This window comes from Girardinichthys multiradiatus, chromosome 9 (genome assembly GCF_021462225.1).
Source record: "Girardinichthys multiradiatus isolate DD_20200921_A chromosome 9, DD_fGirMul_XY1, whole genome shotgun sequence".
In the NCBI taxonomy this organism is placed as follows: domain Eukaryota; kingdom Metazoa; phylum Chordata; class Actinopteri; order Cyprinodontiformes; family Goodeidae; genus Girardinichthys; species Girardinichthys multiradiatus.
The window spans coordinates 46,860,805-46,885,815 of NC_061802.1; the positions used below are offsets into that span (position 1 = coordinate 46,860,805).

The following is a 25,011-nucleotide window of genomic DNA, read 5'->3' on the forward strand; positions in this document are numbered from 1 at the left end:
TTAACTGAAAGATTTTTAATTTAGGAAGATTTTAGTGGATTACACCTCAGTCCGGCAGATGGCGGTAATACACCGAGATTGTAAATTGCCAATAACAATTACAGAAGAAGGAAAAGGAAGAAGAACAAGAACAACGGGATGATTAATAATCCAGACCAGCTGGTGGCGGTATTTCATTCATGTTCAGTTTGTAAACCTCGCCAGCGAAGAAGAAGCACCGACAGCAGCATTTCGGCTCCTGGTCTAAGGTTGGTGAGGTTCGTGAGTTTTATGTCTGAAATGTTCTCGCTCTGTGTTCAGACTGTCTGAGGAACTTTCTGTGTGTGTGATCGTGAGAACAGAGACAGTTGGTCTGTGTTAGCAGACACGTGGCTCTAGTCTCACGGTTAATTCAGACGTTAGAGCAAACATCATTCAGTTTTGGCTACTGCTTTGTGGTTTTATGAAATTGATCAACAGACTGAATAAATCTTCATGAAACATTAAAGAATTTCAATGACGTTAATTTCTCTGCTTTATGACCCTCCCCGCTACCCCGCCGCCTCAGCCCCCTGGCCGTCAGCTGTAACAGGAAAAAGTGTTCGCCGTCATTTTAATTGAATCTTCTCAAAATTGTGTTTAATAAATACATTTTATTAACTTTGCATTTTTCTCGCGTGGGCAAACAGCTTAGTCACGTGTTTTGCCTCCTCCTGTCAACGTGCTTGGTGGTCAAGTGTGTGCTTAGAAGTAAACTTGCTCTTACATCCTTGTCAATGTTCCATAATGGCACACCTATCAAACTGTACCCCCTCGTTAACAAACTGGTTCAGAGTGCTAACAATGTAGAGGAATGTGAAGTGTTTTTTTTTTTCTTTATTGTAAGAAAAAAAAGTTTACTACGACGGAGTGTTTGGGGCAGGCTAAGAGATTTTATTTTATTTTAATTACGAGAATAAAGTAATAACTCATCTTCCACAAAACAAGCAATTTCTTCCATGGCCGTGTCTTTTGCAGAAACCTTTTAAAGTCCAAGTACTGGTAATAATTTGATGCTGATGTTCTAAAAGATTAACTTCACAAGATGCTCAACAGTCCTCATTTTAACGCATGGAAGACTGCGCTTTTTGATTAGATAAAAAAAAAAATGTCCCAATGACAAAAATTTGGCTCAACTTTAAAAAAATCTACACCTGTGAACAGAAAACCTCTCCAAAAATATTAAGTTACTAAGTAGGAATTCTGTTATAGAGATTTGAAAATGAATACCAAACTGGGAGTATCAAATTGAAATCTTAACCTGATAAAAACAGATGTCATCTAAAGTTTTATAGTGGATGTCTTTAACTTTTGGAGGAAGAGGGGGGGATATATATTTTGTTCTACTTTCTGATATTAAATCTGTACTAAAATCCATAAGGATATACTGCTGCTTAACTTGACCAGGGTACATTCTCCTCTGTAAAACTTTATTTGTCATTTATTTTATCCGTAAAGGCTATGTTTTTTATATGCAGTTGACTCAGATCAGGGAGAGTTTTGGAGTGAACCAAATCTTCTTTAACCATAGACCAAGAGGTGTTGGCATTGCTTTTATCAATTTGTTGTGAATCTTGAATCAAGAACAAAATTAAATTTGAGACAGATGGGGGGGGAACAGAATATTTCAGATGGCTGAAATATTAGCCCTCCAAACCCCCCACCCCCTGTATCTTTGGCAAATAAAGAGAAATGTCTCCAAATTCACAGGAGTTATTGTCCATGATGAGAGGAATAAACGCAGTAAAAACCTGCTGGTAAATCAATTTGTTCCCATGTTATGTGGGTGAAACAGAATGTGTCAGATACAATATTAGGTTGTTCTCCTGTAACTCTGGCAAGGAAAGAACAATTGTCTCTGTGTATGATGATTGAGCCAAAACATAAAATGATTGTTTAATCCCTGACCCATGGGGTAACAAACCATTATAGGGTGTGTGTGTCGGGCTCTTCCCAAAAACATTTTTTTTCTCTTTTTTTTTTTTAAGAAGAGAAAATATGTTCTCATATGTGACAGGGGCATTCTGATAGTGGAATATGAAAAGTACTTAAATAATACATCTGAATATTATTTTAGATAGCACCTCAGACATTACTGATCAAAAATTAGCTACTATAAATATCTTTCATTAGTCCAGTAATGTTATAATTTACATTAGAACGCGATTTACCAGAATAGTAGCTACACTCATCTTTTTAGGAAGCCAAAAGACACAAATATTTTTATTAAACTTTAAAAAATCCCAAATTGTGTTTATAAGATTCTGCTATTAGTGTAGAACAATCTATTCCAGGTTTGAAGTGTCTTAAGTTTTGTGGTTTTGGAGTTAGAGCAGATTAAAGATGCTAAAGGTAATGAAAAATGAGGTGGAATTGCCCTATAACTGTTTCCCGAAGCCAACTGCAGCTTCATGACCAGCCAAGACATGCTAGTCACCAGCCTCTCCAATGCTAACCCAAGTTAGTACTGTCCTTCTCATTTGCCAGGGCCTGCCGCTCAGTTACTTGTGCCGGCCTATTATTAATCTGATCAGTAGCTGGCTTTGGAATGGAAATAGCCACCAGCAACAAGAAAGGAGCCACCACTGGGTGAGCAAGTCTTAAGTTTGGCACTGATACTGCACCATATTCCTGAGCCAATTAGATGCAGCGAGCCTTCAAACAGATTTGATGATATAACTTATCTTTAACGATATAAGCATAGTCATCAACTTTTTCTGGATTTTTCGCCACTCACTTCAAAATATTGACACAGCACACCCCAGCGCGCCCACAAGCTGATGCCTTGTTCTTAGTCATGTTGGTATGTGATTCTGTTACAGGATGGCTACTGCAAAGCAGGTGGCAGCAGTAGGGCAGGTTCTGGTCAACCCAGGTCTGGACTTGAATCGGCGCTTCAGAGCTTTATTCACCCTGAGGAACCTGGGAGGTACACCTACAAAGGAGTTTTTATTTATTTATTTTTTTGAGTGAAATTTTCTAATCATAATCAGCTTTTAGTTTGTGAACACAAACAAGGAATTTAACTTTGGTTCCATTTTGCTCTCCATGAAGACATTTTAAATATATAAGTAGGTAAATAAAAATAAAAGTTTATTGTAAATATACAAGTCCTTCTCAAAATATTAGCATATTGTGATAAAGTTCATTATTTTCCATAATGTCATGATGAAAATTTAACATTCATATATTTTAGATTCATTGCACACTAACTGAAATATTTCAGGTCTTTTATTGTCTTAATACGGATGATTGTGGCATACAGCTCATGAAAACCCAAAATTCCTATCTCACAAAATTAGCATATTTCATCCGACCAATAAAAGAAAAGTGTTTTTAATACAAAAAACGTCAACCTTCAAATAATCATGTACAGTTATGAACTCAATACTTGGTCGGGAATCCTTTGGCAGAAATGACTGCTTCAATGCGGCGTGGCATGGAGGCAATCAGCCTGTGGCACTGCTGAGGTCTTATGGAGGCCCAGGATGCTTCGATAGCGGCCTTTAGCTCATCCAGAGTGTTGGGTCTTGAGTCTCTCAACGTTCTCTTCACAATATCCCACAGATTCTCTATGGGGTTCAGGTCAGGAGAGTTGGCAGGCCAATTGAGCACAGTGATACCATGGTCAGTAAACCATTTACCAGTGGTTTTAGCACTGTGAGCAGGTGCCAGGTCGTGCTGAAAAATGAAATCTTCATCTCCATAAAGCTTTTCAGCAGATGGAAGCATGAAGTGCTCCAAAATCTCCTGATAGCTAGCTGCATTGACCCCGCCCTTGATAAAACACAGTGGACCAACACCAGCAGCTGACACGGCACCCCAGACCATCACTGACTGTGGGTACTTGACACTGGACTTCTGGCATTTTGGCATTTCCTTCTCCCCAGTCTTCCTCCAGACTCTGGCACCTTGATTTCCGAATGACATGCAGAATTTGCTTTCATCCGAAAAAAGTACTTTGGACCACTGAGCAACAGTCCAGTGCTGCTTCTCTGTAGCCCAGGTCAGGCGCTTCTGCCGCTGTTTCTGGTTCAAAAGTGGCTTGACCTGGGGAATGCGGCACCTGTAGCCCATTTCCTGCACATGCCTGTGCACGGTGGCTCTGGATGTTTCTACTCCAGACTCAGTCCACTGCTTCCGCAGGTCCCCCAAGGTCTGGAATCGGCCCTTCTCCAAAATCTTCCTCAGGGTCCGGTCACCTCTTCTCGTTGTGCAGCGTTTTCTGCCACACTTTTTCCTTCCCACAGACTTCCCACTGAGGTGCCTTGATACAGCACTCTGGGAACAGCCTATTCGTTCAGAAATGTCTTTCTGTGTCTTACCCTCTTGCTTGAGGGTGTCAATAGTGGCCTTCTGGACAGCAGTCAGGTCGGCAGTCTTACCCATGATTGGGGTTTTGAGCGATGAACCAGGCTGGGAGTTTTAAAGGCCTCAGGAATCTTTTGCAGGTGTTTAGAGTTAACTCGTTGATTCAGATGATTAGGTTCATAGCTCGTTTAGAGACCCTTTTAATGATATGCTAATTTTGTGAGATAGGAATTTTGGGTTTTCATGAGCTGTATGCCAAAATCATCCATATTAAGACAATAAAAGACCTGAAATATTTCAGTTAGTGTGCAATGAATCTAAAATATATGAATGTTAAATTTTCATCATGACATTATGGAAAATAATGAACTTTATCACAATATGCTAATATTTTGAGAAGGACCTGTATGTATATACAGGGCTTTACAAAAGAGAAGTCTGTTGAAGTAGTGCAAATATGCATGGTATCGATCTAACTCTGTTTAAGTGTTCATCAGAGAGACAGCGAAACATGCAGGTCTATAGAGATGTTAGCTGCCCCTTAGTCCTGGATGGAGTGAAGGTCAGCCCTGATCATCTTCTTTGCAGATCTGATTGTTTTAGTGTGGACCTGTCCTGTTTTGTGGATGAGCCAGATGACACAGTGATGGACAAACATTGGCCACACTGAAAAATGGCCATAATGACTAGGAGTGGAGAAAAACATTTAGAGAGGATTGTCTGAAGTTTAGGAGATCCTCTTAGGGGAAAGTGATAACAGAATGGTGGCAGAGAGTGGAATAAACGCACAAGTATAGGAGAGAAAAAGACTTAGGCTGCCATCCACGGTGCCATGTTGGATCATCAATCAAAAGCACCAGAACCTGTGGGAGCTTCGGTTCGAAATTCCGACATGTTCTGAATGTTACATTTTGATAAGCTGTATAAATGTTTAATAGAATGTCACAGAAACATTAAATTACTACCTAACGATGCTGACTGGCACAAGGCTTCTGTTTAATATGCTTGTGAAACGTCATCGATTTCTTTGCTTAATTTGAATAAATATCTTCCACCAGGTGCTGAAGCTATAGAATGGATCAGCAAGGCTTTCACTGATGATTCGGCCTTGCTGAAGCATGAGTTGGCCTACTGCCTGGGACAAATGCAGGACAGACGGGCCATTCCTGTTCTGACAACTGTGCTCAAAGATACCAAGCAGGAGCCAATGGTCAGGCATGAAGCAGGTAAAACATGGACTCTCATAATATGGAGATGAAACAACTCATCAAACAACCATCAAATATGTATGTCACCCATTTACTAACAATCAGCTGCTACTAATTACACTCACTGACACTGAAGGAGTGATTTAGTTTGGATGTTATTCGGTCCACATGGAGACAGTGATGGGGTTGGAAATGATTTGATCAGTTTGTATTTGGCACTTCTAAGCCAGGCCAAAGGGAGAGACGGTGATGTCAGTAAGCCCAACATCTGACAGCTGTTTAGAATAGTGAGGGAAGGCCACCAGACACAGGATTTCCCCATAAAAAAAATTAGATGGCATTACCAGTGGGACGAAGGGTTCTGCAATAAATAAAAACAATGTAACCATCAAAAGAAAATATTTTTTTTAATTCCTTTTTGCCTATCCCAATTCTGAAATCTGCTCCTATATTGTAACGTCCACTCTGATTCGTGCTTCTACCCCTGTCAAAAGCTGAACCTACCTGCTTAGGTTGGTTCTGTTTTGAAGTAGTAGCACAAGTAAAGATTATTTACTCAGAAAATGTTAAAGGGTTGTAAACTTTAAAAATCTTAAAAAGCCTGACCTGCCGATTTTTATAACTGACACTGTCAGGTGTTACAAGGTCACAACACGCCTTCAGTGCTCCACTTTTATTTTGAAAACCATTGAACAATACTCAGGGAAACAAAATAAAGTCCACAACAGTATTTTGCTTTTACAAAATCACAATGTTTGAGGTCAGTTGAGGACAAACTAACAAAGCAACTTAAAAATGTCCTGAGTTTCACTTTTGTTTGTAGTGCAAAAATAAAATGCCCAAATGCAGCAGTTTTGTGGCTATTTAAATGTACAATCTAATAATCTGCCACAGTTTACAGGACATAAGCCCCTAAACATTCTACAAAAAATAAAGTGCAGCAGTGTAACATTTTCAAAAGTCAAAGGGTAATAACAAGAATTAACATTGGGACAGGTAAGTTGTTCTCACAGACTTATTGTAGTCACTTGTACATTAGTGGCAGGTTTTTCTTGATGAACACCTTTTGGCTGCAGGTGGATCTATGTCAGGAGGTCCCAGTTCAGTGGATGTTCCTGCAACAAGTTTTTCATCCATGGGTGTGCCCCTCCGCAAGTTTCATTGCATCCTTCCCCTCTGCTGAGAAGTAGCAATTCTCGTACCTTGTTTTGCATAAACAAAGAAAGATGGAACAATCATTGTTTCGTATACACTAATAATTTTTATGGTTTTCATGTAAATAAAGAAACACAATCCAATAAAGCAATTTTCATTTTTAATTAGGTTTTTAAAATATGGTAGTAGTCTAATAGTAATTATGTCTAGAAAATACATTATTCATACTTGCCTCGCATCAAAAATAGTGGCCAAGCTGTACAGAAAATCATGCTCAATGTTGTTGAATCTTCTCACAACAGCCTCCAACAATGTGGCTTTGGCTGTACCCACACCACGGTCTGTTTGCTTGCCTTTCCAAAAGCCGTTTGAGTGCGGTGACAGTTGGGATGACATCTGCTGCTGTAGCTGTTGATGAGCAGATCTCCATTGTGAGTTCCTCAAAAGGTGCGAGGATGGTTAGTACATTGTCCATTAGCTCCCATTGGTGTGCGGTGAGTGTGCTTGGTAACTCGTGCTCAGCAGCATACACGGCAATAGCAAGTCTCTGCTGCAACCGCGACTATGTCGTAGAGTCAGGAATACACAAAAGCTGAATGCTTAAAATGTCCAAACATTCACCTTCCCGTTGCCACAATATCGGTGATACTGCGCTAGCTGACCCTCATTTACAACAAGTTGCAGTGTGTGCGCCAGGCAGGGCAAACTTTTCAAGTTGGCATCATCCAGTGCTTTGGCCATATTACGAGCTTTGTCCCGTAAAACAACGTGAACCCTTGCTTGTTTGATTTCCCACTGACCCAACATCGTCTTAAACTCTGCTGATAAATTGGCAGCAATGTGAGACCCTGACATTTCTTTGCAGTGTAAAACTACTTGATGGCGTTAGAATTGTTTGTCTATCCACTGCACAGTAGGACTCAACATGGTCATTAAACTTACATCACAAGTCCACATGTCTGTTGTAAAGCTAAGTGTCTTTGCGTGAATAAAATGTATATTCCAAGGGATGTATCAGTCTCCAGATATCAATTAACCCAATTTCCTCCTTGAAAAGGGCTGGTACAGATTTATTTCTTGTATTAGAATATGCCTTGGCTCCACTCCTTGGCTCTTCCCCCCCCCCCTCCATGCTCCATTTATCCCATTGGTTCTGCGGCATCCTCCACGTTCCTAATATTCTTTCGGATGAAACTTTCTGCCTCTTGTGCATCGGCAAAGCTCAGCCGCTGTCCCCTCCATGCGAACCGCAGCATAGCTGGATGGGCCAGCGTGTGCTTCACCTTGTGTTGCCACAGCCCTTTCATTATCGGGGAGAACAGTTTACACTTTGCAGAGCGCTCCTCAGTCATATCCACAAAAAACGTCACCCTACAGTCCTTCCACTGTATGCCCTTCTTCTTTTTGGGAGTAGCTAGTATATTTTCTCGAGCTGTACAGGTCCTTCTCAAAGAATTAGCATATTGTGATAAAGTTCATTATTTTCTATAATGTAATGATGCAAATTTAACATTCATATATTTTAGATTCATTGCACACTAACTGAAATATGTCAGGTCTTTTATTGTCTTAATACGGATGATTTTGGCATACAGCTCATGAAAACCCAAAATTCCTATCTCACAAAATTAGCATATTTCATCCGACCAATAAAAGAAAAGTGTTTTTAATACAAAAAACGTCAACCTTCAAATAATCATGTACAGTTATGCACTCAATACTTGGTCGGGAATCCTTTGGCAGAAATGACTGCTTCAATGCGGCGTGGCATGGAGGCAATCAGCCTGTGGCACTGCTGAGGTCTTATGGAGGCCCAGGATGCTTCGATAGCGGCCTTTAGCTCATCCAGAGTGTTGGGTCTTGAGTCTCTCAACGTTCTCTTCACAATATCCCACAGATTCTCTATGGGGTTCAGGTCAGGAGAGTTGGCAGGCCAATTGAGCACAGTGATACCATGGTCAGTAAACCATTTACCAGTGGTTTTGGCACTGTGAGCAGGTGCCAGGTCGTGCTGAAAAATGAAATCTTCATCTCCATAAAGCTTTTCAGCAGATGGAAGCATGAAGTGCTCCAAAATCTCCTTATAGCTAGTTGCATTGACCCTGCCCTTGATAAAACACAGTGGACCAACACCAGCAGCTGACACGGCACCTCAGACCATCATTGACTGTGGGTACTTGACACTGGACTTCTGGCATTTTGGCATTTCCTTCTCCCCAGTCTTCCTCCAGACTCTGGCACCTTGATTTCCGAATGACATGCAGAATTTGCTTTCATCCGAAAAAAGTACTTTGGACCACTGAGCAACAGTCCAGTGCTGCTTCTCTGTAGCCCAGGTCTGGGGAATGCGGCACCTGTAGCCCATTTCCTGCACACGCCTGTGCACGGTGGCTCTGGATGTTTCTACTCCAGACTCAGTCCACTGCTTCCGCAGGTCCCCCAAGGTCTGGAATCGGCCCTTCTCCACAATCTTCCTCAGGGTCCGGTCACCTCTTCTCGTTGTGCAGCGTTTTCTGCCACACTTTTTCCTTCCCACAGACTTCCCACTGAGGTGCCTTGATACAGCACTCTGGGAACAGCCTATTCGTTCAGAAATTTCTTTCTGTGTCTTACCCTCTTGCTTGAGGGTGTCAATAGTGGCCTTCTGGACAGCAGTCAGGTCGGCAGTCTTACCCATGATTGGGGTTTTGAGTGATGAACCAGGCTGGGAGTTTTAAAGGCCTCAGGAATCTTTTGCAGGTGTTTAGAGTTAACTCGTTGATTCAGATGATTAGGTTCATAGCTCGTTTAGAGACCCTTTTAATTATATGCTAATTTTGTGAGATAGGAATTTTGGGTTTTCATGAGCTGTATGCCAAAATCATCCGTATTAAGACAATAAAAGACCTGAAATATTTCAGTTAGTGTGCAATGAATCTAAAATATATGAATGTTAAATTTTCATCACGACATTATGGAAAATAATGAACTTTATCACAATATGCTAATATTTTGAGAAGGACCTGTATATCTGAGAAATCTTACCAATATGATGCGTGGAGGTTGATTAGGACTGGGGTGAGGCCCAGGGCTCCTGTGGCACCGATCAATTGTATATTCGCTTCCCGTCAGCCCCAGTCCATCTGAAAGTATTTTTTGCACATGCTCAGACATAACACATCCAGTCTCTTTCCCCTCTTTTAGCCCTACCAGTCTGTTGTTCTTTTGACGAGCCCTAGGTAAGATAACTTTATTGTCCATTACCTTTTTGAGATGGAGATTTGTCTCTGACTTCTGGCAAAACAAACACCAAGACAACATAAACAGATAATAAAACACACTATTAAATTCTGTATCCTGATGCTGACCTTTTGAAAAGTCCTACATTAGGTTATTTGTTCAAACTTTCTGCTCTAGTTTTGAATATGTTAAGATACACGTTAAGATTACCAAGTTTGTAGCTGAAAAAGTATACATAAATGATGAATTGCAGCCATGTTGATGTGATTTAAAGTATCTGATGTTGCAGTGGACCTGTTGATAACTCAGCTGATGGGCCATCTTATGTGAGATGTTTGGACACACTTAACCTTTTTTATGTTTCCAATTTTTTAACCGGTGTGCTTTGGAGCCAGTTGAAACATATTGGTAGCATTAGAGGCAAAGCAGGAGTGAGTTTCTTCTTGCTTACCTGCCCTCTGCCCCACTGCATGCAGGTTAAGCTGACCTTCCTCACGCATTGCCTTTGTTGGCAGCAGAGGTAAATCCAGTACAGGGGATGGATTCACTTGAAGGAAATGGAAGCAATGAGTGCTATGTTCCATTGTCTGTAGGGGAGGCCCTTGGAGCGATTGGTGATTCTGTGGTTTTGGACCTGCTGAAGGAGTACAGTAAGGATCCCGTCATAGAGGTAGGAGCACAAACACAACAGGCTCTTGTACAACTAAATACTCAGCTTTTCATTTTCCTTTACTTAATTATTATTGGACTGACAACAGAACCCTTTTTTGAACTGCCTCAGTATATCTAAACGATAAAAGATTAATTCTTTTTAAGAACTCAAATTCCTCTTTTGGTGGATAAAATAGATATTTTTTTCGGACGATTATCTTCTCCGGTATCAGATACCCTGCAGCTGAAAAGATTTTTGCTGATACTTTGTTTACTTTTGGACATTTGTTATGATGCATCACCATGGCAACGGGGTTGTTTTGGTTATTATCTCAGAAGCTCAAATAATACTTCAATTACAACCCCAAATCCCTGATGAGTTGAAAAGGAGGCACCGTAGATGCAGAGCAAGAGCAAAGAGAAGAGGGAGAAGGAGGAAGTTCAAACCATCTCTTCCATCGATTATGATGGGCAATGTGAGATTGTTGGGGAAACTAGTTGGATGAACTCCCAAGCCCTACAAAGGACCCAGCCAGAGTTTCGGAATGCAGTATCATGTGTTTCACTGAGACATGGCTGCAGGATCATATCTTTGACTCCAGCGTCTCTCTGTCAAGGTTTCTGACCATACTAGCAGACAGAGATTTAAAGAGGAGTGGCAAACGCAAAGGACGTGGAGTGGCAGTACTTGTGAACAACCGATGGATGTAATTCGGGACATGTTACTGTGAAGTGTCGTCTCTGCAGTCCAGATATTGAACTGTTGGCAGTAAGTTTTTGTCCATATTATTTACCCAGAGAGTTCACCAGTGTTATTTTGGCAAAAGTATATACAGGGGTTGGACAATAAAATTGAAACACCTGGTTTTAGACCACAATAATTTATTAGTATGGTGTAGGGCCTCTTTATGCGGCCAATACAGCGTCAAGTTGTCTTGGGAATGACATATACAAGTCCTGCACAGTGGTCAGAGGGATTTTAAGCCATTCTTCTTGCACGATAGTGGCCAGGTCACTACGTGATACTGGTGGAGGAAAACATTTCCTGACTCGCTCCTCCAAAACACCCCAAAGTGGCTCAATAATATTTAGATCTGGTGACTCTGCAGGCCATGGGAGATGTTCAGCTTCACTTTCATGTTCAACAAACCAATCTTTCACCAGTCTTGCTGTGTGTATTGGTGCATTGTCATCCTGATACACGGCACCGCCTTCAGGATACAATGTTTGAACCATTGGATGCACATGGTCCTCAAGAATGGTTCGGTAGTCCTTGGCAGTGACGCGCCCATCTAGCACAAGTATTGGGCCAAGGGAATGTCATGATATGGCAACCCAAACCATCACTGATCCACCCCTGATGCTTCACTCTGGGCATGCAACAGTCTGGGTGGTACGCTTCTTTGGGGCTTCTCCACACCGTAACTCTCCCGGATGTGGGGAAAACAGTAAAGGTGGACTCATCAGAGAACAATGCATGTTTCACATTGTCCACAGCCCAAGATTTGCGCTCCTTGCACCATTGAAACCCACGTTTGGCATTGGCATGAGTGACCAAAGGTTTGGCTATAGCAGCCAGGCCGTGTATATTGACCTTGTGGAGCTCCCGACGGACAGTTCTAGTGGAAACAGGAGAGTTGAGGTGCACATTTAATTCTGCCGTGATTTGGTCAGCCATGGTTTTATGTTTTTTGGATACAATCTGGGTTAGCACCCGAACATCCCTTTCAGACAGCTTCCTCTTGCGTCCACAGTTAATCCTGTTGGATGTGGTTTGTCCTTCTTGGTGGTATGCTGACATTACCCTGGATACCGTGGCTCTTGATACATCACAAAGACTTGCTGTCTTGGTCACAGATGCGCCAGCAAGACGTGCACCAACAATTTGTCCTCTTGAACTCTGGTATGTCATCCATAATGTTGTGTACATTTCAATATTTTGAGCAAAACTGTGCTCTTACCCTGCTAATTGAATCTTCACACTCTACTCTTAATGGTGCAATGTGCAATCAATGAAGACTGGCTACCAGGCTGGTCCAATTTAGCCATGAAACCTCCCACACTAAAATGACAGGTGTTTCAGTGTCTTTGTCCAACCCCTGTAGTCTACCTTTAGCTGTTGCCAATGCTGCATGTGATGTCATCAGCTCAGTTGTTGCTAAGCTACAGACACAACCCCCCCATGCATTTGTGGCAATTTCTGGTGATTTTAACCATGCTTCACTCTCTGCTACACTTCCAACGTTTCAACAGTTTGTCAGCTGCTCTACCAGAGAAAACAAAACATTGGATTTGTTTTATACAAATGTCAAGGACTCATACATCTCTACAGCAAGACCTCCTCTAGGCAAATCAGATCACAATCTTGCTTTTCTGCTAAAAATATACAGGTCCTTCTCAAAATATTAGCATATTGTGATAAAGTTCAGTATTTTCTATAATGTCATGATGAAAATTTAACATTCATATATGTTAGATTCATTGCACACTAACTGAAATATTTCAGGTCTTTTATTGTCTTAATACGGATGATTTTGGCATACAGCTCATGAAAACCCAAAATTCCTATCTCACATAATTAGCATATTTCATCCGACCAATAAAAGAAAAGTGTTTTTAATACAAAAAACGTCAACGTTCAAATAATCATGTACAGTTATGCACTCAATACTTGGTTGGGAATCCTTTTGCAGAAATGACTGCTTCAATGCGGCGTGGCATGGAGGCAATCAGCCTGTGACACTGCTGAGGTCTTATGGAGGCCCAGGATGCTTCGATAGCGGCCTTTAGCTCATCCAGAGTGTTGGGTCTTGAGTCTCTCAACGTTCTCTTCACAATATCCCACAGATTCTCTATGGGGTTCAGGTCAGGAGAGTTGGCAGGCCAATTGAGCACAGTGATACCATGGTCAGTAAACCATTTACCAGTGGTTTTGGCACTGTGAGCAGGTGCCAGGTCGTGCTGAAAAATGAAATCTTCATCTCCATAAAGCTTTTCAGCAGATGGAACCATGAAGTGCTCCAAAATCTCCTGATAGCTAGCTGCATTGACCCTGCCCTTGATAAAACACAGTGGACCAACACCAGCAGCTGACACGGCACCCCAGACCATCACTGACTGTGGGTACTTGACACTGGACTTCTGGCATTTTGGCATTTCCTTCTCCCCAGTCTTCCTCCAGACTCTGGCACCTTGATTTCCGAATGACATGCAGAATTTGCTTTCATCCGAAAAAAGTACTTTGGACCACTGAGCAACAGTCCAGTGCTGCTTCTCTGTAGCCCAGGTCAGGCGCTTCTGCCGCTGTTTCTGGTTCAAAAGTGGCTTGACCTGGGGAATGCGGCACCTGTAGCCCATTTCCTGCACACGCCTGTGCACGGTGGCTCTGGATGTTTCTACTCCAGACTCAGTCCACTGCTTCCGCAGGTCCCCCAAGGTCTGGAATCGGCCCTTCTCCACAATCTTCCTCAGGGTCCAGTCACCTCTTCTCGTTGTGCAGCGTTTTCTGCCACACTTTTTCCTTCCCACAGACTTCCCACTGAGGTGCCTTGATACAGCACTCTGGGAACAGCCTATTTGTTCAGAAATTTCTTTCTGTGTCTTACCCTCTTGCTTGAGGGTGTCAATAGTGGCCTTCTGGACAGCAGTCAGGTCGGCAGTCTTACCCATGATTGGGGTTTTGAGTGATGAACCAGGCTGGGAGTTTTAAAGGCCTCAGGAATCTTTTGCAGGTGTTTAGAGTTAACTCGTTGATTCAGATGATTAGGTTCATAGCTCGTTTAGAGACCCTTTTAATGATATGCTAATTTTGTGAGATAGGAATTTTGGATTTTCATGAGCTGTATGCCAAAATCATCCGTATTAAGACAATAAAAGACCTGAAATATTTCAGTTAGTGTGCAATGAATCTAAAATATATGAATGTTAAATTTTCATCATGACATTATGGAAAATAATGAACTTTATCACAATATGCTAATATTTTGAGAAGGACCTGTAAGCCCCAAGTTCAGAGGCAACCTGCAATAAAATGACCTATGAGAAGATGGTCACAGGAAGCTGAAGAAGCTCTGTGAGGTTGCTTTGATGCTGCAGACTGAGATACACAGTGCCAGCCACATGGAGAGGACATCAATCCCATGACTGAATATGTCACTGACTATATAAACTTCCGTGTGGATAACATCATCCCCACCAGAACGATAAGATGCTTCGCCAATAACACCCTGGCATGGTTAAATTCACCAAAATTGCCACAAATGCATTGGGGTGTTGGGTCTGTAGCTGAGCAACAACTGAGCTGATGACATCACATGCAGTGTTGGCAACAGCTAAAGGTGGAACGTATACTTTTGCCAAAATAACACTCTGAAGTGTTGTCTCTGCAGCCCAGATACTGAACTGTTGGCAGGAAGTTTTTATTCATATTTACACGGAGAGTTCACCAATAACATGTCCTGGATTACACCATCTGTTGTTAACAAATACTGCCAGTCCACCTTTGCGTTTGCTGCTCCTCTTTAAATCTCTGTTTTCTCCAATGATCAGAAAGCCTGGCAGAGACATGCTGGAGTCAGGGATATGATCCTGCAGCCATGTCTCAGTGAACCACATGTCGAGGTAGGAAAACTTTACTGGCCGTCCGTTAACTCTTACATTACTCCTCACCTCTCATCGACTCTTTATATTTGACACCCCAAAGGACAATCCTCAGTCAGAGATCAGTTGTACGTTTCCACAAGTTTATTAAAACCAATCTGAATTCAGAGAGGAGACACACTTACACGGGTACCTGTAAACGTCTGTGTGTTGTCTCCTTTGGGGGCGCGCCACAATACCTTTTATATACCCCTCGCTGCCATGCAGTACACATACACAATCAGTCTGTCTGTGGATATCTCCCCAGCAACAATATAATCACTCCTCATATCCAAATAAGGAGTGTTTCTGGTTCTTCTCTTCTAGCTTGTCCTCCCCTGTCTTCTTCTCCCCCCATCCGGTGATCCCTTGTCCTTCACTAATTTATGACTTTGGACTCTCTATGCTTCACTCCCTAAGCTTGACTCCCCTATATCTGCACACAGGTTACACACATAGATAGTTTATATTCTACACACATAATACTGCATTCCTGATACTCTGGCTGGGTCCTTTGTTGGGCTTAGAGTTCATCCAACTTGTTTCCCCACGATCTCACATTCCCCATCATGATCAATGGAAGAAAATGTTTGAACTTCCTCCTTCTCTCTCTTCTCTTTGCTCTTGCTCTGCATCTACGGCACCTCCTTTTCAACTCAAGTATTTGGGGTTGTAGTTCAAGTATTATTTGAGCTTTTGAGATAGTAATCACCTGCTCCCAGCAGTAAAAAAAAGAAAAACATTAAACAAACAACCCCGTTGTCATTGTGATGCATCATAACAAATGTCAAAAAGTAAAAAAGTATCAGCAAAAATCCTTCCAGCTGCACAGTATCCGACACCTGAGAGGATAAACGTCCAAAAAAATATAAATTTCATCAACGTGTGTTGTTAAAAATTATTAAAAATAATTAATCAGAATAAAAAGTAACAGAGCCACTCCAACCTGCTGCCACCTAGAGTGGCGCAATTCTAGAAATAAAAACCTCTTGTTCAGAGGCAACCTGTAAAAAAGAGAACTGAGAAGATGGTCACAGGAAGCTGGAGAAGGCCTGCAAGGTTGCTTTGAGGCTACAGACTGGGACGCACTGTGCATCAATGCCATAGCTGAGTGTGTCATCGACTATATAAACTTCTGTGTGGATAACACCATCACTACTAAAACAGTGAGATGCTTCCCCAATAACAGACTCTGTGTTATCCGTGACCTGAAGGACCTGCTTAACAAGACAAAAAGGGCCTTCAGAGAGGGAGATGAGGAAATATTGAGGAGTATACAGAAGCAACTTAAAGTCAACATAAGAGACAGCAAAGAGGTGATATTGTTTTGCTGGAGAGCAAGCTCCAGCAAAACAATATCAGAGGTGTCTGGTCAAGGAGGAAAATCAGAGGCTTCAAGCAGAAAGAAGATCAGACCCATGGATGTCTGGACTGAGCCAATGAACTCTAACAATTCTGCTGATGGTGGAGCAAATTCTTCCAATTAACGCCTAGCTGGTTATGCTTTTAAATCCTGCTGCTGTCTGGTTGCACAAACCATACTTGATCACTAGATCTTGATCACTAGAATGATGTAGATGCTCCCTTTGCTTGCTCCTTCCACCTTTTTTTGTCTCAAGAAGTCAGGTGAAGAGAAGACTGCAAAGACTGAACCTGAATAAGGCTGCAGGCCCAGATTGTTCAAGCCCTAAAGCCGTGAAGGCCTGTGCAGAGCAGCTCTGTGGGATTCTGCACCACCTCTTCAACCTTAGCCTGGCCCAGAAGAAGGTTCCAGTGTTGTGGAAGACCTCCAGTCTTGTTCCGGTACCAAAGAAAACTCACCCATCAGTCCTCAACGACTGTTGCCCTGACATTCCACATCATGAAGGTCCTAGAGACTCCTGTTGGCCCACTTGAGAACAATAAAATATCAGGACCCCCTTCAGTTTGCTTATCGCTGTGGAGTTGGAGTTGAAGATGCCATCATACACCTGCTTCAACAAACCCACTGTCATCTGTACAAAGCCAGCAGCACTGTGAGGATCATGTTCTTTGATTTCTCCAGTCAATTTAATACAATTCAACCTGATTTGCTTTGTCAGAAACTCCAGAAGACTCAGGTGGAGGCCTCAACAATCTCCACAGGGGACTGTACTCTCTCCATTAATTTTCATTCTGTATGCCTCAAACTTCCAGTACAAGACAGACTCCTGTCACCTGCAGAAATAATCAGATGATTCTGCAGTCGTGGGGTGGATCAGAGATGGACAAGAAGCCGAGTACAAAGATGATTGACACAAAGCTGTTGGACCGCTTTGTAGCATGGTGTGGAAACGAGCATCTCATCTTGAACATGAATAAAACAAATGAGATGATTGTAGATTTTAAAGGGGACAGATCATGCTTTTAAATCCTGCTTTTTCCCATTTAAACCATTCAGATGTGGTCTGTATAAAGTAGAACTGCAATGCTATGGTTTGAATTTGTCGTTATTTTAGCTCCTCGGGCATTCATTTTACTAATTTTTTAAGCTTCCTTTTTGACCGTCTCATTTTGCCGTGGTCTCTTTAAATGCAAATGAGGCCCTTCACAGTCCGCCCCTCCAGGCTGCGGAGCCATACAAGATTCTATTACTTTACTTGCCCTTGATAAATATCAACAAATGTCCAAAAACACAATAAGTATATACAAAATCATTGCACCAACAATGTGCTATGTTTACTAATGCATGAGAACAACAGCATTAAAACTAATATTGTAGCTGTAAGCTATCGAATCCAACAAACAACAGTGATGGTTCATTAACAGGCTTTTGATGAGCTGCAATCATCTAAATCAGGTACAGGGGTTGGACAATGCAACTGAAACACCTGTCATTTTAGTGTGGGAGGTTTCATGGCTAAATTGGACCAGCCTGGTAGCCAGTCTTCATTGATTGCACATTGCACCAGTAAGAGCAGAGTGTGAAGGTTCAATTAGCAGGGTAAAAGCACAGTTTTGCTCAAAATATTGAAATGCACACAACATTATGGGTGACATAACAGAGTTCAAGAGGACAAATTGTTGGTGCACGTCTTGCTGGTGCATCTGTGACCAAGACAGCAAGTCTTTGTGATGTATCAAGAGCCACGGTATCCATAGTAATGTCAGCATACCACCAAGAAGGACGAACCACATCCAACAGGATTAACTGTGGACACAAGAGGAAGCTGTCTGAAAGGGATGTTCGGGTGCTAACCCGGATTGTATCCAAAAAACATAAAACCATGGCTGACCAAATCACGGCAGAATTAAATGTGCACCTCAACTGTCCTGTTTCCCCCAGAACTGTCCGTCGGGAGCTCCACAGGGTCAATATACACGGTCGGGCTGCTATAGCCAAACCTTTGGTCACTCATGCCAATGCCAAACGTCGCTTTCAATTGTGCAAGGAGCGCAAATCTTGGGCTGTGGACAATGTGAAACATGTATTGTTCCCTGATGAGCCCACATCCGGGAGAGTTACGGTGTGGAGAAGTCCCACTGCCAAGGACTACCGAATCATTCTTGAGGACCATGTGCATCCAATGGTTCAAACATTGTATCCTGAAGGAGGTGCCGTGTATCAGGATGACAATGCACCAATACACACAGCATGACTTATTGAAAGATTGGTTTGATGAACATGAAAGTGAAGTTGAACATCTCCAATGGCCTGCACAGTCACCAGATCTAAATATTATTGAGCCACTTTGGGGTGTTTTGGAGGAGCGAGTCAGGAAACGTTTTCCTCCACCAGTATCACGTAGTGACCTGGCCACTATCCTGCAAGAAGAATGGCTTAAAATCCCTCTGACCACTGTGCAGGACTTGTATATGTCATTCCCAAGATGAATTGACGCTGTATTGGCCGCAAAAGGAGGCCCTACACCATACTACTAAATTATTGTGGTCTAAAACCAGGTGTTTCAGTTTCATTGTCCAACCCCTGTATGTTAAAGCAGGGAAACGTCAGGACCTTGCGAGGACTGACTTTGAACCCCCCTGCCCTAGTAGGCTACATGAAAAATGTAAATTCTTAAACAATAGCTGAGAAAAGTTAAGGAATTCACAGTAGTAACAAAAGCTGTAATCCCATTACTAATGTTACTGACAATATTTTTAGAAAAACTATATGTAAGATTGCATTTTTAAAATTTTATTGCTACCACAACTTGAATGAAAACTTTTAAACAAGACCCCAACATAGTTAAAGAGTTAGCCAACGCTACCATCAAGAACATCACTGAATGCATTTGGATCATGTGTTTCCCAAGGCAAAAAGGGCAACCAAACAGATTGCAGAACTGTTTGTTTAATATTGTTATTCAAAATGCACAATAAGGTGATGTCCTTAAGGAACTAAAAACGAGTGCTGAAACACTCTCCCTGAAGTGCTTCACACAAATGAAGAGGACCTACTGATGTCGGCACGTTTCCATGAAAAATAAAATTTAACCAGGCACTCCGAAGAGGTTCTGATCCTGGGGTAATGAGTGGTGTTGTCGGGTTAATACACCTGACAACAGAAGATTTAGATTTTTCCGCTTGCTGCTTCGGCTGCTTCTGCTTGAACTACATGAATACTGCGAGGACAAAAATGGCGGATTCACTGGATTGGCTAGTCGGAAGTCCACGACAATCTTTAGAAGTTCCACCGAAAATACTGCGACGTAATAGAGAACGAAACGTAATACAAAATGGAAAAATCTGAACAGACTGACCAAATATGACCCAAAAAGCATCTAAATACAGGTCCTTCTCAAAAAATTAGCATATTGTGATAAAGTTAATTATTTTCCATAATGTCATGATGAAAATTTAACATTCATATATTTTAGATTTATTGCACACTAACTGAAATATTTCAGGTCTTTTATTGTCTTAATACGGATGATTTTGGCATACAGCTCATGAAAACCCAAAATTCCTATCTCACAAAATTAGCATATCATTAAAAGGGTCTCTAAACGAGCTATGAACCTAATCATCTGAATCAACGAGTTAACTCTAAACACCTGCAAAAGATTCCTGAGGCCTTTAAAACTCCCAGCCTGGTTCATCACTCAAAACCCCTATCATGGGTAAGACTGCCGACCTGACTGCTGTCCAGAAGGCCACTATTGACACCCTCAAGCAAGAGGGTAAGACACAGAAAGAAATTTCTGAACGAATAGGCTGTTCCCAGAGTGCTGTATCAAGGCACCTCAGTGGGAAGTCTGTGGGAAGGAAAAAGTGTGGCAGAAAACGATGCACAACGAGAAGAGGTGACCGGACCCTGAGGAAGATTGTGGAGAAGGGCCGATTCCAGACCTTGGGGGACCTGCGGAAGCAGTGGACTGAGTCTGGAGTAGAAACATCCAGAGCCACCGTGCACAGGCGTGTGCAGGAAATGGGCTACAGGTGCCGCATTCCCCTGGTCAAGCCACGTTTGAACCAGAAACAGCGGCAGAAGCCCCTGACCTGGGCTACAGAGAAGCAGCACTGGACTGTTGCTCAGTGGTCCAAAGTACTTTTTTCGGATGAAAGCAAATTCTGCATGTCATTCGGAAATCAAGGTGCCAGAGTGTGGAGGAAGACTGGGGAGAAGGAAATGCCAGAAGTCCAGTGTCAAGTACCCACAGTCAGTGATAGTCTGGGGTGCCGTGTCAGCTGCTTGGTGTTTTATCAAGGGCAGGTCAATGCAGCTAGCTATCAGGAGATTTTGGAGCACTTCATGCTTCCATCCGCTGAAAAGCTTTATGGAGATGAAGATTTCATTTTTCAGCATGACCTGGCACCTGCTCACAGTGCCAAAACCACTGGTAAATGGTTTACTGACCATGGTATCACTGTGCTCAATTGGCCTGCCAACTCTCCTGACCTGAACCCCATAGAGAATCTGTGGGATATTGTGAAGAGAACGTTGAGAGACTCAAGACCCAACACTCTGGATGAGCTAAAGGCCGCTATCGAAGCATCCTGGGCCTCCATAAGACCTCAGCAGTGCCACAGGCTGATTGCCTCCATGCCACGCCGCATTGAAGCAGTCATTTCTGCAAAAGGATTCCCGACCAAGTATTGAGTGCATAACTGTACATGATTATTTGAAGGTTGACGTTTTTGTATTAAAAACACTTTTCTTTTATTGGTCGGATGAAATATGCTAATTTTGTGAGATAGGAATTTTGGGTTTTCATGAGCTGTATGCCAAAATCATCCGTATTAAGACAATAAAAGACCTGAAATATTTCAGTTAGTGTGCAATGAATCTAAAATATATGAATGTTAAATTTTCATCATGACATTATGGAAAATAATGAACTTAATCTCAATATGCTAAGTTTTTTGAGAAGGACCTGTATATCATTGTGGGGTCTCGTACTCGTAGTCTTCCGCTTCATCCGGGACTGGGTTGTGGGGGCAGCAGACTAAGAGACACCCAGACGTCCCTACTCCTCCTGAAGCCGAGGTTCGACTATCGTCCGGACTCTCCTCTCCAATACCCTGGCGTAGGCCTTAACAGGGAGGCTGAGGAGTGTGATCCCCCTATAGTTGAAACCACCCATTTCTGCCAGTTCAGAGGCACTGTCCCCGACTGTCATGCAATGTCAACCATGACAGCCCCACAACATCCAGAGACTTGAGGTACTCAGGGTGGATCTCATCCACCCCCAAAGCCCTGCCAAAGCTGTTTAACCACCTCGGTGACTTCAGCCTGGGTGATGAAAGAGTCCAACCCAGAGTCCCCAGCCTCTGCTTCCACCAGGGAATGCGTGATAGCAGGATTGAGGAGATCCTCGAAGTACTCCTTCCACCACCTGATAAGGTCCTCAGTCGAGGTCAGCAGCTCCCCACCCCCACTGTAAACAGTGTTGGCGAAGCACTGCCTCCCCCTCCTGAGGTGTTGGATGGTTTGCCAGAATCACTTTGAGGCCAACCGGTAGTCCCTTTCCGTGGCCTGACAGAGCTCCTCCCAGGCCTGTGTTTTTGCCTTTGCCACATCCCGGGGTGTGGCACGATTGACCTCACTGTAGCCGTCAACCGCCTCAGGAGTCCCACAAGCCAACCACAGCTGATAGGACTTCTCCTTCAGCTCGACAGCATCCCTTACTGCTGGTGTCCACCACCGGGTTTGGGGACTGATGCCGCAACAGACATTGCAGACCTTACGGCTGCAGCTAGGGGCAGCAGCATCGACAATAGCTGCAGAGAACATGGTCTACTTGTACTCTATTCCCCAACATCCCCCAGAATCTCAAAGCTCTCCCGGAGGTAGGAGTTCAACACATCCCTGGCCGAGGGCTCTGCCAGACGTTCCCAGCAGACACCTCACAATGCGCTTGAGCCTGCCAAGTCTGTCCGTCTTTCTCCTCTTCCAGCGGATCCAACTCACCACCAGGTGGTGATCAGTGGACAGCTCAGCCCCTCTCTTCACCCGAGTGTCTAAAACATGCAGCTGAAGGTTTGACGACACAACAACAAAGTCGATCATCGACCTCCTGTCTAGGGTGTCCTTGTGCCAAGTGCACTGATGAACACCCTTATGATCGAACATGGTGTTCATTATGGGCAATCGGTGACTAGCACAGAAGTGCAATAATGAAACACCACTCGGATTCAGATCAGGGAGGCCATTCCTCCCGATCACGCCCAGGTGTCACTGTTGTTTCCTACGTAGGTGTTGAAGTTCCCCAGCAGAATAATGGAGTCTCCGGAAGGGGCACTATGGAACACCTCTGACAGGAACACCAAGAAGACTGGGTACTCCACAGTACTGTTTGGCCCATAGGCTGAAACGACAGTAAGAGACCTGTCCCCAACCCGAAAGTGCAGGGATCCAGCCTCTCTCGAGGAGATGGGTTCTAGAGCCCACGCTCTGTGTAGAGGTGAGCCCGACTATTTCTAGTTGATATCTCTCGACCTCCCGCACAAGCTCAAGCTCAAAGAGCTTGTGACAGAGCAGACTGTACTTCTTGAGGAAGCTTCGGTCCTTCTGTGTTTGCAGCAAGATGCTGTATATCTTCAAGTCTATTGTGGGGAGTGTGTTCTCTTCTGCCATCATCTGCTGGGGTAGCGTCATCAGGGCCAGTGGCTTAAAATAGCTAAAAAGAAGGCTGACTGTTTTGAGGACTTCTTGATTGTGGAAAAAAGGATTATTAATAAAATGAAGAACATTATGGAGCATCCTCTTCATCAGACTGTTGTGCAATAACAGAGTGTCTTCAGTCAGAGGCTTCTTCAGACAGATCGCTACAGGAGATCCTTCCTGCCCAGAGCCATCAGCATCTACAACAGCTCTTTGAGAAAACCTGCATCATTTGAGCTACAACAGTTCATTTCCATTTGGGATGAATAAAGTATTTTTGAATTTGAATTTTGAATTAAGTAATGCTCATGCTGCATCATTATTTTTAAGCGACATGAACTGGATTTTTTGAGTGTATTTTATAGCAATACTAAATTGGCCAATTGAGTAATTTAGGAATGTAGCAAAATTGTTAAATTGTCATTTTTTATGTTTGTGGTTTCTTAAGGCTGAATTTATTTAGTCATATCAGTTTTCCAGCATTGCGGTGTCTACACGGAAGCCTTTTTAATATGCGTCTTTAACCCTTTTGTCCTTCTGTTGTTCAGGTTGCAGAGACTTGTCAGTTGGCAATGCGTCGGCTGGAATGGCTTCTTACTGGTGGAGAGACGCAGTTGCAGGATGGCAGTACAGATAAGAACCCCTACTGCTCCGTAGACCCAGCTCCTCCAGCACCCAGGAGGAGTGTACCAGAGCTGCACTCTGTGCTGCTAGATGAAAGTCTGTCGCTCTTTGAACGCTACCGAGCCATGTTTGCTTTGCGGAACCTGGGCACAGAGGAGGCTGTGGTTGCACTTGGAGACGGTAAGATGCACTACTGAATCCCGCAATTAAATCTAGATCGACCTATATAATAACACTAAACTGGAAACAAAGATCACACCGGATACTCTGTAACAAACTTGTAACATCTTTGTCATCAGGGTTGCAGTGCTCCAGTGCACTATTTCGTCATGAGATTGGCTATGTTCTGGGCCAGATGCAACACCCGGCAGCCATACCAGCACTGTGTGCAGTTCTGGAACGTTCTAAGGAGAACCCCATGGTCCGGCATGAGGCAGCAGAGGCTCTTGGATCCATTGGAAAAGAGGAGTGTCTGACTGTGCTGCAGAGTTACCTTAAAGACCAAGAACGTGTAGTCAAAGAAAGCTGTGAGGTTGCCCTGGACATGCTGGAATATGAAAACGGTGATACGTTCCAGTATGCAGACGGACTGGTCAGTCTGCACCCTCTACCTCAGAGAGACGCGCATGACTGAGACCCTACAGGTTGATGCATAGCCAAGTCTGGAAAAGTGCAGAATTTTATTTCAGTATGTAAATATTATTGCTGAAATGTTCCTAAATTCCTATCCCGTTGTATAATTATGGCATCTTTTCTATTGTGTTTGTAACAAAACAGTTTTAAACACAGTAAGAAGCAAACAACATTCAACTCAGACTAAATAAACAAATGTAATATGACCTAAAAACAAGAGCAAATTTTATAGGAATATTTCTCTGTTTTCTTGAAATAAATTGAAATTGTCCCAGAGGAATCAACATGGAACGTTTCCGATGATTTTAAATCCAGTGCTTTTGCTCTTCTATTTATCGCAGTTTCTTTTGGAACTGTAGATTAATGAACAGTCTGACCAAGCCTGTTGTATTTTACACATTTTTTATAACCACACTTTTTATTTTTAGATCATTTAACTTTTGACAGTGATTGGGTTCAGAGCCCCATTGAAATTAAAGTTCCACAATA

General features: G+C 42.8%; 1 protein-coding gene across 4 annotated transcripts; it reads left to right on the forward strand.

Moving 5' to 3' along the window:
* Positions 1-125: 125 nt before the first annotated feature.
* On the forward strand, positions 126-24,806 carry dohh (deoxyhypusine hydroxylase/monooxygenase). Of its 4 annotated transcripts, none has more exons than XM_047375931.1 (7): positions 199-248; positions 2,506-2,607; positions 2,841-2,947; positions 5,388-5,555; positions 10,505-10,581; positions 23,814-24,069; positions 24,189-24,806. In XM_047375931.1, exons 2-7 carry the CDS (start codon positions 2,567-2,569, stop codon positions 24,521-24,523), a joined length of 984 nt encoding a protein of 327 aa, XP_047231887.1. In that variant the 5' UTR covers positions 199-248; positions 2,506-2,566; the 3' UTR covers positions 24,524-24,806. The 4 variants fall into 4 exon arrangements, with proteins under 4 accessions (XP_047231885.1, XP_047231884.1, XP_047231887.1 ...); XM_047375930.1 differs by having other exon boundaries at positions 215-257; XM_047375929.1 differs by lacking the exon at positions 2,506-2,607 and having other exon boundaries at positions 126-248.
* Positions 24,807-25,011: the final 205 nt, after the last annotated feature.

What these genes read in the sequence shown, in the direction of transcription:
- dohh (XM_047375928.1), top strand. Translation starts at nt 139, where the DNA reads ATGATTAATAATCCAGACCAGCTGGTGGCGGTATTTCATTCATGTTCA. An exon ending in CCTGGTCTAAGGTTGGTGAG is followed by an intron (nt 258 to 2,840) that starts GTTCGTGAGTTT and finishes ATTCTGTTACAG; the next exon opens with GATGGCTACTGCAAAGCAGG. An exon ending in CACCCTGAGGAACCTGGGAG is followed by an intron (nt 2,948 to 5,387) that starts GTACACCTACAA and finishes ATCTTCCACCAG; the next exon opens with GTGCTGAAGCTATAGAATGG.